Source organism: Cyprinus carpio, chromosome B8, assembly GCF_018340385.1.
Source record: "Cyprinus carpio isolate SPL01 chromosome B8, ASM1834038v1, whole genome shotgun sequence".
Taxonomy (NCBI): Eukaryota; Metazoa; Chordata; class Actinopteri; order Cypriniformes; family Cyprinidae; genus Cyprinus; species Cyprinus carpio.
In genome coordinates this window covers 8,564,221-8,579,287 of record NC_056604.1, presented here as the reverse complement: position 1 = coordinate 8,579,287, position 15,067 = coordinate 8,564,221, and the positions used below count along the sequence as shown (strand labels likewise).

The following is a 15,067-nucleotide window of genomic DNA, read 5'->3' as shown; positions in this document are numbered from 1 at the left end:
CCCGGGCCCCAGTCCAGCCAAGAGGTCTTCAGCTCGAGCCTTTCACTGAGACTGAGATGTTCCTTTTACTGTTCGTATAGCTCATGACACAATCACTGTCATTTTGCTTCTGTGGCGTTTAGCAGAATAGATGGACAGAAAGTACATTCTGTCTGTTGGCCTCACAAATTCTGCAGTCTGTCCTCATCTCCGGTACCATAAGCACACGTCTTATCCCTGGAGCAAACCGCATCTCTGCACTTTCAGCTCAGGACTTGATGGCAGATCTGACTCAAACAGTGACATAAAATGAAAGGAAATAAATGGAGAGAAAAAAGAAGAAAGGGCAAAGCATCCAAAGTTCTGCATCACTTACTTTTCAATTATGGCAGGCGAAGCAGAACGAATTGTTAGTGCCATTTATTGACTGTGCCTTTCTCGTTATTAAAGTACTAGTGAAGAAATCCATCCTTTTGTATAACAACCTGCCTGTTTTACAATAACAAAATGTTTCTTCTCTGTCGGATAGCCTTTGTTATTTGGAGAGAAACAAGGATCAGAGAATGGCAGGGATAGCAAAACAGCATGCACTGATACAGTCGGGTGGGATGCTGAAGAATACCTTTTCCCTCACAGCATTCAGCTGAGACCATTGGTGCAGAGCAAAAGTAATGGGTGAATGAATCGATTATGGTAATGATTGGCTGCCTGAAAGATATTTCTTATACCGTATAAGAGGGATATGAGAGATATTGAAAATGCATTAATGGAGATACAGCACTGGATACTCAGAGAAGGAAAACCACAGTGTGCTAGCAGGCAGGCATGGGCCTTTTTCATCCTTGACTTGTGATCCTTACACTTATGTTGATGTTCCACATAATAGACCACATACAAAACACTGTGATGAATCTCCAGTGCAAATCAAATAGCTGCAACAATAGGAGCATTCATCCCTCAGTATTTCCATGCTGGGTCTGCTGGACCGAATCAAATTTCTTAGAATGGACTTGGATCGGGTCTGTTTTGAAACATGCTTTTAATAGCAAGTGGCAATTTAATATCTATTATAACATCCAACAACAATTGCTCCCACAAATAAATAAATAAATAAATAAATACATATTATATTATATTCAGAGTGTATGGAATGGTTAAAAATACTATTAAATATGGTCAGTATTATACTTCTGTGACTAAACAGCTCAAAAGTGGTAACACATACACAACATCTGATATTACACACAATCCTGGACTTTTATTGGCTATATATATTTCAGATTCAAGGAGCTTTATTGGCATGGTAAAAAAGTATCTTTACATTGCCAAAGCACAGAAACATTTAAATAGACATTTAACACAAAATATACACAAGAATAGAAGTATATATAGCATATAGAGTCTATATATCTGTATACAGTAAAAGGAAAGTACTGATAAAAAATTATAATAAAGAGACAGGAGAAGGACTGGATCCTGTAATGTCAGGTTATGTGTGTTGGACAGTGTTTCCTTCCAGTTGTGACAGTGTTTCCTTCCCAGTTGTGACTTGTACCTTGCAGCCAGTATATTAGCTTTTTAGAAGCTATATATATATATATATATTAGCTTTTTAGAAGTCTCTTTAAGCAATTTGCCCCAACACAAAGGATTCTGGGTGACTGGAAGCACTACACTTTGATAAATTTACAGTTCTAGTCATTCAATCTGATAAATTTGTCTGTAAAGTACCTCTAACTTAGAAAAATTACTTGATATTGTAAACCTATTTGATACCAGTCATTACTTTTTAGCAATTTAACAGGCTTTTACAACAACAACAACAACTGATCTTTTATTTGCATATTTTTATTATAATAATTATGGAACTCTCTCTGGAGTTTAAGGGTATCATATTTCAGAAATAGCAATTATTATTATTACTATTATATGGTTAATGGTGATGATGACGATATACTATCCTGTTTTATACTATAATTGCAATGATTATTGACATTATTAATATTTTTCTATTACAATTTATTGATTTATTTTTATAATTAAGTACAAACGACATTTTAACCCCCAAAATAAACCTCTCGTCACATCTGTTTTGATTAGTACAGTCTGTGGCGACCAGGCTCTGCATTTCCTCAACTGATACGCACCAGCCAGACAGAAGCAGTCGATCGCAGAGGCCACCCCTCGGTCTCCCCCCTCTTTGTGTTTATGTGTTTTTTAATATCTTTTTTGAGGGAAACTGTGAAGCCCTATCCCAAAGAGCAGGGACCAAAGAGCAAAAATAATGTACGCTTTCGTGCGTTTCTTGGAGGACGATATGTGCTACGCGTTACCTGTGTCAGACGTGAAAGATTTCCAGCCTGTGCACAAAAGAGATTTTGATGATCAGAAGGTGTATGTTGTGCTGAGAGGCGCAGGCCAGCCTGCCAAAGCACACATCCTCGCCCTGGCAGGTGAGTTCTGCTTTTCTCTTCTTCTTATTAACTAACCTTATAATAAAAACCTCCATAAATAACAATAACACGCATGCTACAGTATATAAAAGCTTAACGGATCATCTCAAATGTCATGCAACTTTGATATAAATCATATTTTTTATTTGCATATGCATGAAACATCATCTGTGAAGCATTCAGTTATATTTATGGCGTAATATGAAAAGTTACCACACAAATGCTCATTTTAATTTGACATGAGTTGCATGAACATGCTTTAACACGCATGCATTGGAGTGTTAAGAGAAGACTAATGATATAACCTGACTGTTTTGATGTGATAAATGGATGAAGACGGAGAATATGTCATGGGTTTGATGTCTTCTTGATTGTTCTGGTGTTTTTAGCTCATCGTGATTGCGGGGTTTGTTACAGAGAGATGTAATAGTGTCTGTGCTTGAAAAGCCCAGCAATCTGAATATAAACTAGAAGAAATGCGTGTCGAAAACGTCTGAATAAGTTCGTGAAAGTAGAAACGAAAGATAATAGGGGTTTAAAGCAGAGAGAGGCTCGGGATGCTAAGCGACTGTTAGCCTGCTCCTGCTAACACTTCCTTCATTTATCGGCGGTGCATAAGAGCTTAAACGCGAATAAAACCACTGTAACAGTCTTTTTAAACTGATAAAGATACGGAAAAGCAGATATGATAACCAAAAAGTTGTGAACTTTAACGATTTGTTGTTTTTAGCTCTAGTAGCTAGGTTACTGTCATCACATTAGCTAGCCAGGTAAGGGATATTTTATGTATTTTTATATTTTTACGCTATTCAGTTTGCTTGAAAGCTTACGTCAGCGTATTATACTGTTAAATTATAACTTGTCAGAGAATTATGTGTGGTTTAAATCAGTGCTGGTTGCACATCTGTTATCATGTGACACTTCCTGCTTCAGCTCAAGTTATAAAAACCTCCAACTACTTTCACTCTTGCCACTCTTCAGCCAGGTCTATTTAGATGCATTACTAATCTACATGTGTGGCTCAGCCTGGTTTTACAACCCTGAACTCGTTAGGGACAGAAGTCTGGAGTCCAGTACAGATTTTAAATCAGTTGCTTTAGCTTAAGCAGTCTGCAATCTGTTGTGGCCGACCTTGAGGTTTATCTCTCATACCTGGCCAATGTAAAACTTTTAATACATAGTTAACATTCAAGATCTTAGAATGATGGTTGAGGGCATTTTCCACTTGACATGATAAGAGGTTAGGTAGGCGCATTTATATGGTCCATCTTCTCCAAGTGACCCTGCTTTACGCGTTGACAGCTGTGACGACCCCACCTGTCAAAACCATATTGATGCTGCACTATCAACGTTGCTTTGCAAAGTTAAACGCTCTATTAATAGTTTATTGCAACAATAGCTAGTCATCTGTGTCATCACAAGGTTACTGGGAAGCTTCTCCAACAAACTCATAAAATGTTTCTCTTGCTGATGTGTCCTTGTTTTAACCATATCATCATACCAGAGCAAAGAGATGGAATATTTGCGTCTCTGACTTGTTTCCCCTCCTCTTTTTTAGAAAGCATTGAGGAATTTGAGCACAGTATTATGCAAAAGAAGATGAAAATACCCAAGATGTCGAACAGGAACACAGTGGAGAATCATTTTGGCGAGGAGAGAGTGCCCCTTAGACATAAAAAGGTTGGTATGCAGGTTTTAAGATTTGGGAGACTGTAAGACATTTGCAGGCTTGCTGTTGTTGGTCTGGATTTGTAGATGGGGAACATGTGGACAGATCAGGAATGGCTCAACAGGGATTTTCTATTGATATTAAGAGTGTATTTTATATTCCGCAAGCAAAACAAGACAAAAAAAAAAAACAATAACATACTCTTACGCAAACAGAACTTACACTTAAAACTCAAAAATCCCAATCCTTTTAATCTAACATTTCAGCTTTAATAGATACCAGAAATGCCATGTGTTTCACTAATTGTACAGTCTGATAAGTTTACAGTTTACTGACTTGGTTAGTTTTCATTTCACAGAACATATGAGCAGGTTCAGCACAGAAGTGAATTTTCTTGAGCCAGTTCAGCTCTTACAGTGACATTTATTAAATCATGAAGGATAGCAATGTTTTGACCCATAAGGTTTTTTTTTTAGTTATCAGTTTTATTAGTTTTAATTTTATACAATAAAATCAGAAGGTATTATCATGCGTATTAATACTGTTTGATCATTATAAAGCAGTCCAGCTTTTCGAGTTCTGTTTTCTTCCAACCATGCTATAAAAGGATTGTTACACTAGTTTTTGTTCCTCCATTCATACCCATGTGAATGCAAGCATATGAGAAGGATTTTGTGTACTAAAGTTCAATTTTGGTGAACTCTGGCCTACAAATTTGGATAGTAGAAACAGATTTGATCTAAACATCAAAGTTTGACCTCATTTCTTAATGTTAACATTTTAAACCAGTGGGGAAAGTGGAGTAGATTATTTGTTATTTATAATTTATAGTAATACACTTAAAGATATATACCCACATTAAAAAAAAACAAAAACAAACTATGAGCTACACGCGAGAAGCTGTTTGGAGAGTCATGTGTCCATGATTCATGTGACATCACAGTGCTGTGCTGTTCATTTTAAATGAATTGAAAAGATCAGGAGATCAAGGAAATTTAGATTACTTATGAAATGAGCTCTTTAAATCTATGTGGATCTTTGTGAACTGAAAAATTCTCATTAGGTGTGCAAGTTAATTTATCTCTGGAGAGAGGTAGATAAAAAAAATTAAAATATTATATTATTATTTATTTGTATGCAATTTGCACTGGTCAAGATGCTGAATGTTGTGATGCAGGTCCAGTCACAGGAACAACAGAGGGCCAGTTCCAACTCCTCAAAGAGCCTGGCTGCTGTGGTGGCACGGCTGGAGAGGAACGCTGTCAACTCCAGCACTGAGGGAGAGGAGCTGGACAGACTCACAACAGAGGAAGAGGAAGAGCAGGACGAGGCTGTGGTGCCTCGCGTCTTGTATGAGGAGCTGGTGCACAGCTACAGGCAGCAGGAAGAGGAAATGAGACGCCTGCAGCAGGAACTGGAGCGCACACGCAGGCAGCTGCTGCAGCAGGCCAAGAAGCTCAAGGAGTACGGCAGTCTGCTGACCGAAGTCAAGGAGCTGCGTGATTTCAATCGACGCCTACAGGACGTCCTGCTCATGAGGCTTGGCAGTGGTGAGATTTGCATGAATCATACGCATCGACACACTTGACATACTAAAGGCCTGTTCACACCAACGCTGATGCAATGAAACAGTATGCACATACTGCACTCGTTGAACAGATCTAATGCAGAATTTTGATTGGTTGCTGAATCGAAGGAATTCATTGTTTTGATTAAAACCTAAACCTTAAAATAAATCTGTATTGTAAATTCGTACTGAACAGGCCTTGACATTGATTTTCTAATTAGTATCATTTTATATTATAACTGCTTCAAACATGGCTCATCCAATCAGAATTTAATGTTAGAATTATCCATTTTGCTTTGCATCCAAATTTAGCTTGTTAGCATTTTTTTAAAGTTCCATAGAGCTTTTTTTCACTTAATACAAAAGCAGCAATGGTTAGTCAACTTTAAGTAGGCAATAGTGAGTGACGTATTTAGTGCCCGATTCAGTGGCGATCAAGGACTTACTGCATGTTCAGACAGCAATTTAAATGTGCTCTTTTGTAACATTTAGGGTTGCCAGTCAATTAAAATGTTCATCATTTGATTAATTTGATAATTGTTTAGCATAACAAGTACTTAATTAATATTCTGCATATCAAGTAATTAATTATGTCATGTAATTATGTTATTAATTAATCAAATTAATCGCACGCATCAATATTTGCTGAGAAAAGCCTCTAAATGCAGATAATTCACAGTCATATCATTGCGGCTGAAAACATTAAACAGACTTTACAAAAAGTGGCTTTAAAAGTCAATATATTGTATTATATTGTCATTTTATATTATTAAATATAAGTCTACCATCCTGCAGTCCCCAGCAATCCATTTTGCAGTCTACAAAACATGTTTTTGGCATCCTTTTGCACTATTTTTTGTAAAACGAAAAATGCTTGACTCTTTCACCATTGTTTTTTTTTCTTTTCCCAGCATCTCTTTCATTAATTGTACTAAGTTAGCATGTTAAATTGTCAGCCCTAATAATTTAAATTTTTTTTTATGTTATTACATTTTCCACATAGCTCTGAGCTGCAGGGACTGATAATTCACTTAAAGAGGACATAGTGTCCAGAGCGCTCAGGCCAGTATCCCAGCCAGCTGCTGCGCCTGTGTGTGTGTGTTTGGGGGGAACAGACTGTGGTCTGGAGCGAGCTGGTGGAGCAGGCTGAAGATTAGACCGGCCAGGGTCCTTTAGGGTCAGACATGCAGTGCACTGACCGATATTAAAACTCAGCAGATACATTAGAGCTTAGTGCGGCCAGCCACCAAGCCAGCTTACTGAGCTAAAATGACCCAGTTGTCTTGAGGCATGGGAGAGCCATGTTTCAGGCAGCGCTCCAAAGGGAGCGGGCCAGGACTTACTCCGGCCGCACTGGACTGAATTCAATACTGTCATTAGAGAGCGGGGAACTTCTGCCGTCAACACTTTCTCAGGATTACACTCATCTTTCTCCTGTTAAATTGTGCTTCACTGAATGGTGAGCAGTGTTTTGCTTTGCTTCATACAGAGCCAATGCATGACAATGGCACACAGACAATCAAAGCAGAGGTGGTGGAGCCGATCAGTGAACCACAGGAGGTGTGTCAAGAGGAAGCCAACACTAGCTCCACCCACTCCCCATCCCCGAGAACCGTCTACACCTTCAATGATGGAAAAGTATGTAGTCCTGTGTGTGTTTTTACTGTCTTTTTCAAACATCCCAAAAATTCATGACGCCCAGTCTTCCTTCACTCTAGCCTTTTTATTAGAAAAGCCACATATTTAAAATACTACCATTTTAAAAGTTGATAGTTGTTGTTTTTAAAGAAATTAATAATACTTTTTATTCACCAAAGATGCGTTAAGTTGATCAAAAGTGACCTTACAAAAGATCTTACAAAAGATTTTTATTTCAGCTGTTCTTTTACATAAAAAATTCTGAAAAATGGTCAGGGTATCACCATAAATATTAAGCAGCACAAGTGTTTTCAACATCTTACTGACCCCAAACTTTTGAACGGTAGTATATGTTATGTATAACACCTCGTTCCTTATATTTATTTCATAACAGCATGTCAATTGTGATGAGACCTTCCAAAGTTATGGTCATCTTGATTTTTATTGGATAGATTCAAGCATTATTCATGAAAGAAATGTGACTTGACTTCAGTCATTAGTTCAATGCAGTCTGGATTCCAGCTACTCGTTTAACTGTTGTATAAACAACACAATTCAGTGATTTTGCCAATGCTCCTCATGTTAGCGCAATTCAGTGTTTCTTTTAATGTTTTGCAGTGGTGTTTTGTTTGTCTAATTAACTAGTGAAATCCCTTCTACAACCCCCACCACCCCCCATCCCCATCATTCTCAAAGGGCCTTTTAACCAGAACGCTTGCTGTGATTTGAGCCCTGTTAGCAGACATCGGGTCCGCATTTTGCGTTCCTCCGCCTGCCTCGCATGACAGGAGGGAATTTGTGTTACATGCTGAAAGGGTTCTCAGTTCAAGCGTGAAGAACAAAAGCAAATTAGGCCCTTACACATACGCACACATATCCGGCATTAATTATTTGTACCACAGGAATTGCCCTGAGTGACAGGTAGCCGTAGAAAGGCAAATCTCCTCTAAGTTAAGAGCAGTGAAAAGCTTGTCTGCTGGACCAGGGCCTAAAGCACATTAGCTGCATTTGGGAAAAGCCACTGGATCCGAGCCTGAAGACTGCTCAGGGTGACAAAGCAGAAGGCACATTACCTCAGCTGTTACTCAGCAGCTGCCCATCAATCCACCTGATGGCTTGTTGGGCTGTGTCCTCCACAGTGTGGCTTAAAAGTCAACACTCTGGTCTGGCATCTGTCAAAACGCATTACTGCATTTAATGAACCCAGACACCTCACCACTGAATTTAAGTGTGACGCGTCTCTCGTATGTGGTGATCGGTACCTAGATCTCAGAGGGTATGCGGAAGGGTTTAGTGTTGTTGCGTTGCATACCACAAAACAACTGAACCTTCACTGGACAGGGTTCCTACAGTCAAGGAAAATTTGTCAAAGTAATTACTATAATAAATGTGTATTTTCTGGTTGTACTTTGCTCTAAGATATTTCATCAGCTAATTATCACTTCTGAGTACAGTAAAACCTGGCTTGCAAACACCTAGAAAGCTCATGGAAATTCATTGGTCAAAAGTTGTTGTTTTTTTAACATGCATTTATTTATTTAAAGTAATAAAAATATGCATAAAATAAATGCATTATTTATTAGTTGTATTTTTTTTTTTTATTATTATTATCCTGTTCAAACATTGATATAGGTTTGGTTTATATTACTTGCTCCCTCCTCAAGTATCTATCTATCTGTCTGCCTGTCTTATATGATTTTAATATTTTTTTTTTATGTCAAACATCTTTCAGGATCAGTAAGGTTTATGTAAAGTTAGGAGCACAACTGTACTACATGCAACACAAACAGCTGTCAGCAAGCTTAAATCTGAATCACGTAGAGTCTTGCATTTCATTCTCCCTAAACAGAGCTGTTTAATTCATTGTGAAGGGAAAGCTGCCATGTCTCAGACACACTTCGGGGAATAGGGCACATGGCACTGAAGTGGCAGAATGTGAAAGCAAAATCTTGTCAGTGACCGTGTGTGTATGCTGCTTATTTGAAGGAGAGTCTGTCTCTTGCAGGTGCACTTGGGTGGAGGGATTTGGGTGGAGGAGGAGAAGTGGCACCAGCTACAACGGACACAGGGAGACTCAAAATTCACCAAAAATTTGGCGGTGATGATCTGGGGCACAGAAACCCTGAAGAACCGCAGCGTAACTGGTGTCGCTACGAAGAAGAAGAAAGATGCCCTGCCCAAACCACCGCTCTCACCGAGCAAGCTCAAAATTGTTCGAGGTAAACACACTGTCTTTAAAAGATTTGTTATTAAAATTAGGTTGTGTTGTATTTCTAGTTCTGCTGATAGAAGTTTGGGGAATTGTTATTGTAGAACAAATTTTAGCTTCCAAAACAATTTCAGTATCATAGAAACAACTGATATGGCACTTAAAACTTCATTTAAAGAAGTTAAACTTAAATATTTAAAAAATGTATGGGGGAAAAAACATCAAATTACAAGACTTTTTTTTTCTGTTTTCTTTGCTAATTTCTAGTCTAATATTTCATTCCAGAGTGTCTGTACGACCGTGTGTCTCAAGAAACAGCTGACAGTGCGGAAATCACCCAGCGGTTATCCAAAGTGAACAAATACATCTGCGAAAAGATCATGGATATCAACAAATCTATCAAGAACGAGGAACGCCGAGAGTCCAAGCTTCTCATCCAGCAGACGGTGAAGATGGAGAACTTCCCCTACGATGGTCTGTAGGGGGCACTGAAGTTGTCACCATAGCTCATTCTACTCCTCAAGGACTTCTGGTGGAGAAGGTGCACGTAATCAGGGGCGCTGATGCCCTCCCAAGACTTCTCTGTCTCTTACTCTCATAGACCCTGTTTTACAGCCTGTCTGACAGTTTTACCTCTCTCCGCACTGCCTTAGCATTCTGGTGTGCATTCTGTGAATGGGGCAGGGTTTTTTTAAGCTTTGACGGGGGATCTCGGGATGGGTCGGATATTATGCCTGATAGACAGGAGCGATCCTTTAAATCGTGTGCGAGAAAAATGTGTTTGGCACATCAGCTTGTGTTCTGTGTCAGAACATGTCCTAATGTACTAAAGAGGTTTCCCTTCAGGAGAAGTCGTCTTGTTTCAGGAAGATGTTTGCAAGGTGTCATAAATGCTGGCTTAGAGTCGGAGTCTTAAGGGGAGGTAGGTCACTTCGCAGGGACCATCTGCTAACGGTACATAACATAAAGAGTTGCACTTTTAAACAGGGTCACACCCTGCATCGTCTTAATAAACGATTGATTTAATTAATCAATCTAGGCCTAATTGCTCCCATTAATTGCTTTCCTGAGATGACTACTGATGGTCTGTTGTTGTTCTTGATGGTTGTTAGGGGTGGAGAGGTCACATGTAGTAAGTGGTGCTAAACAGCTACCCTGGAAGACAGACTATCAGAGTGAACAAAACATTCTTAAAAGTTACATTTAGACTTTTTACAATCATCAGTAGAATTATGTTTGTTTGAGGCTGTATACTGCCTTCAGGTCCTGTTGGGAAGTTCCTGTGGTTTAAAAGTTGTGATCATGGTGACGTGTTTTAAAGTCATTTACACTACTGTTCAAAAGTTTTTTTAATTAAACAATAATAAACAATAATGTTTTTGAAAGAAAATACAGTAAAACAGTAAATTTCTGAAATATTATTACAAGTATTACATAAGTGTTTTGGTTTTTTTTTCTTCGCTTTAATGCGCTTTTAAAATGTCATTAATTCCTATGATGGCAAAGCTGAATTTTCAGCAGCCATTACTGCAGTCTTCAGTGTCACATGATCCTTCAGAAATCTAATATAATGATTTGGTGCTCAAGACAAAAAGTATTTTTACTGTTAACAATATTAATAACAATTGTGGCGCTTAATATTTTTGTGAAAATTGATGCTTTTTGTTCAGGATTCATTGATGAATAGAAAGTTCAAAATAATGACATTTATTTAAAATATAGGTCTTTTGAATAAAAGTATTAATTTCTTTAAAAAAGTACAATAAAATCATATCGCCCTTTGAATAGCAGTGTATATTCTAACAAAACGAATGTGTTTGAGTAAAATTTGTGGCCTGAAGAAATATCCACCAGTAATTCAGATTTCTCTTTACATTTCATCTGATTCAACTCCGAAGAAGAGTATTTAATGCCATATTTTAAAGTATACTTGAATTCTTATTATTGGAGATGTCTTGTTGTTTACAAAAGCCCCAGAGTTCACGACAATGCAGTAAAAATTATGTAAAGTATAAATTAAGATTCTTGTAAACAACAACGAGCACATCTGGTTTGATTTCAGTGTACTTGATGGACTAGCCATGGGATGGGAGTTATTGTATTATCAGGTCTACAGAGATGGAGACCACCTAAGACCTTTTACCAGCCATAAATTGCACTTGGGACGGAGGGTAAGTGGAAATCTGAGCTAGGCTGCAGGGCCTTTTTCCAGCTGGCAATCATTGGGAACTGTGTTCTCCATTTTATAGCAAGCTGTGATTGTAATATGAGCTGATACTGCTTTAACTGCACTTTGGTGTGAGTGTGGAGGGATGCCGGGCACCGTGTGCAGACGTGGGGTAAGACTGTCAGCAGTGCTTGGGAGTTAAACATTAGCCTCATCCTTCTGGTTGCACCTACAGCAGGGTCTCTGCTCCAGCCCACCTGTAGAGGGCGCACTCATTAGTGGAGGAAATAAGATATTGTGACAACTTACAATGAGCCATGCCATCCACACTTTACTCCTTTGTCTCCCCTTGTCGCCTTTATTTTCATCACAAACAGTCTTGTCGGCGTAAGGATAGAAAAAAAGACCCTCTTGCAGATTTGGGTTCTTGACTGTGATGCCATATCGCTTACTGTGAATTAACAGATCACCGATCTGCCACGCAAAAGCCTCCCTATTTTCTTATTTTCTCATTTGTTTTATTTTGTTTTTTTAATCAAGTACATTCATTAGTGGGGAGAAAATTTCAGTGTATATTTGGAATATATTCTTATGTTTTTGAACATTTCATCGTTTGCATCCAGGCTGCACCTTATCTCACTAAGCTTCTGGTTCAAATGCATTAGACAATGTTGTAATTCTGTCTATATCTTTGCTGGTTCATATATAGTTTCTAATCATTTCTACTTTTACATTGTATATGTGATGTTTCGCTATTAACGTAGATCCTGGGTACTCATGTTTCTCAAAGAATGCAGGGCTCTTCACGAATACATCATCTCAAATGACAGAAACCCATATCTTAAATTGATACTATCATGGATTTTTTTTTTTTTACCGCAGGTATCTTGATGCTTCAAGAACTTCAATTTATGAATTTCACCTCACTGTGAGTCATTTGTTACGGACTATAATTTAATTTGCAGTCATTTCCGTCTAAAGGCAGCCGTCACCTGCCTTTCCATTCTGAGGAAGTCATTGTCCATCTTCGACAATGTAGCACTTTAATCCTAAGAAGGAAAAAAAAAAAAGTTTAAAAATCCATCAATGTTGGCTTCTTTGTTGTGATTTACCCAAGCCAATCTAAAAAAAAAAAGTCAACATAAACATTTAACAATGTTTGTGAAAAGACGTTCACGAGAAATCATAAACCAGCTATCAGTTCTCTGCTACTCAATAGCAGTTTAGCAACCATTTGTTTCTCATTCTCTTGAGACTGTGAAAGCGATTCCTTTTTTCTTTCTTACAGCAACGTACCTCCAATATGTCAAGGTAATTACGGGAGAGGACAGATTGTACTAAGGTTCTTTTGTTCCACTGAATGTCTTTCTCTTCTTCTTTTTTTCTGTAGATATTTCCTGTATTGTGTGATATGTATTGCCACACTTATTGAATATTTGATGTTCCATAATGAGCGTACGTACTGTGCGGGTATACTGGAAAATGACAGCTTTAGGTGTGCAGAGGTTGAATGACAGCCAAACTTTATCATGGGTCCATGTGGCCATACTTTCTATGTGGAGATTTGCTAGTGGAATCATTGCCTTGAAAAAGACTACAGCGTTATTTATTGCTCTTATTTTTTTTTTTTTTTGCCTCGCAGCTGCGCCGAGACTAAATTCAGACATGGCGGCGTTCAGATCCGAGGAAAATTAAAAATTAAAAGTTTCTTCAGTTGTGAGATCAAACCAGTGAATCCCATCAGGGAAAATCCGACTTTTAAATACAATCATGTACAGTATTTATAGGCTAAAAGGCTACAAAAGCGAAGCAGTAGCCTCGTGGAGGCTGTGTTTTTCTCTTCTGGGAGACTGTGGTGAGGCTGGTGCCTATGCTTTCAGTGGCTGTGTAATAGCGGTGCTTAGCTTTGAGCTGGTCTGTGCCTCTGGAAAATGGAAAGTCCGGTGCAAAGCGCGTGAGGGATCAACATATCATCTAAGTTGTTCTCTGCGTATTGTCCAGGAGACGTTTTGTCATGTCAGATGAGTTTCGTCCAATATGAATGTGTGTTGGGAGTTTGTGTCGTTCTGTTAAAAACAAGCCAAATTCTCAACAACAGACAGTTCAGACTTATGAATATGAACTTAAACAAAAACGGCCCCTGCTAAGATTGTCCACAGTTATCTTAGCTAAACCAATAGGAAAGGAACAGCCGGAAAAAATATATTTTTACTGAAAAAGACGTGCTGTGCTGCCGACATCTCCGTTGTCTGATTTATGTTGTTTTCTGTTTTGTATCAAAAGAGCATTAAGCTTTAGATAATGGATATGGATATATTAATCAATTTGAAAAATCTTAAGTCATTTGTTTGTTTTTTTGTTCCTTTATGATGCCAAAAAAAGTAGTATGCAGACATTCTTGGGGAAAAAATAGTTAGTATTGCTTTGGCCTGCTGCACTAACCTACATTCTGAGATTGTCAATCAAATGCTGAGGACCCACCCACACACCACAGCAATTCCCAAAACTGCCCAGTATTCCGCTATAGCAAAAAAAATCACACTTTTTTCATGCCCATGATTACAATTATAGGACCCTACTCAGTCTTATTTAACAACCAATATTCTCAGCTCTACTAGTGAAAGAAATGTATTTTTGATAAAACTCAAGTTCAGGTTATTCTTAGTTTGAAAACAAGCATGTAGAGTCACAGTCCTACCTCATTGCTGCTCATCGTCTGTGTTCCTCTCGCCACCCTCGTACCTCGTTCAGAGATATATATCAGTCTGTATGGTATAGATTCATTTCAGATGTCGTATTTTACTCCCTTAACAACTGTGTTAATGTTTCTGTGGCAGTAGATGGCGTTTCCTTGCAGTAATTACATTTTTATCCCATTGGTGCTACAGCAGGCATGGGTTGTCTAATCTGTGTTACTTACCTCAGATGGTGCTAATTTTTCTACTTTTCTGGAGGTTGTTCCACTTTGCATGAATTAAACTGGTTAATGTTCATTTTATAGCAGCAGGAATTTTGGGATAAAAATAAAAGCATCAGATAAAAGAATCTTAAGAATTGCATCCGGCATGTCGTAAAGATTTAGTTTTTTCATATTTCGAGTAAGACATACCTCTCTAACAAATTACCTCATGTACTCTGTTCCAAATTAACAGACTATTAAAACCGTGCATGCCAGATCTTTCCGTGGCCATATAACCTTGTCTTTATTGTACAAAACAAACCTGATGCTGGAGTAAGAAACGTGATAATCCAAACCATCTACCTAAATATTACTGGGCAGTTGACTATCACAGCAGTGTGGTCCTCAGCAGTTAATGTGCTAGTCAATCCCACTGTAGAAATACAGTGCAACTAACATGGTAGTCTTACATTTGGTGGTGGTGAT

The 15,067-nt window shown here is 38.2% G+C and overlaps 2 protein-coding genes across 4 annotated transcripts in view; both read left to right on the top strand.

The window, feature by feature from the left end:
* The window catches only part of agbl4 (AGBL carboxypeptidase 4), a 327,238-nt gene that overhangs the window by 237,720 nt on the left and 74,451 nt on the right, over positions 1-15,067 (top strand). The window lies entirely within an intron of this gene.
* LOC109074942 (BEN domain-containing protein 5-like) lies at positions 2,067-10,856 on the top strand. 2 transcript variants are annotated; one of them, XM_019090944.2, is made up of 6 exons: positions 2,067-2,432; positions 3,991-4,112; positions 5,279-5,651; positions 7,158-7,306; positions 9,312-9,525; positions 9,801-10,856. In XM_019090944.2, the coding sequence occupies exons 1-6, from the start codon at positions 2,264-2,266 to the stop codon at positions 9,995-9,997; spliced, it is 1,224 nt and encodes a 407-aa protein (XP_018946489.2). In that variant the 5' UTR covers positions 2,067-2,263; the 3' UTR covers positions 9,998-10,856. The 2 variants fall into 2 exon arrangements, with proteins under 2 accessions (XP_018946489.2, XP_018946484.1); XM_019090939.2 differs by lacking the exon at positions 2,067-2,432 and adding an exon at positions 2,543-2,786.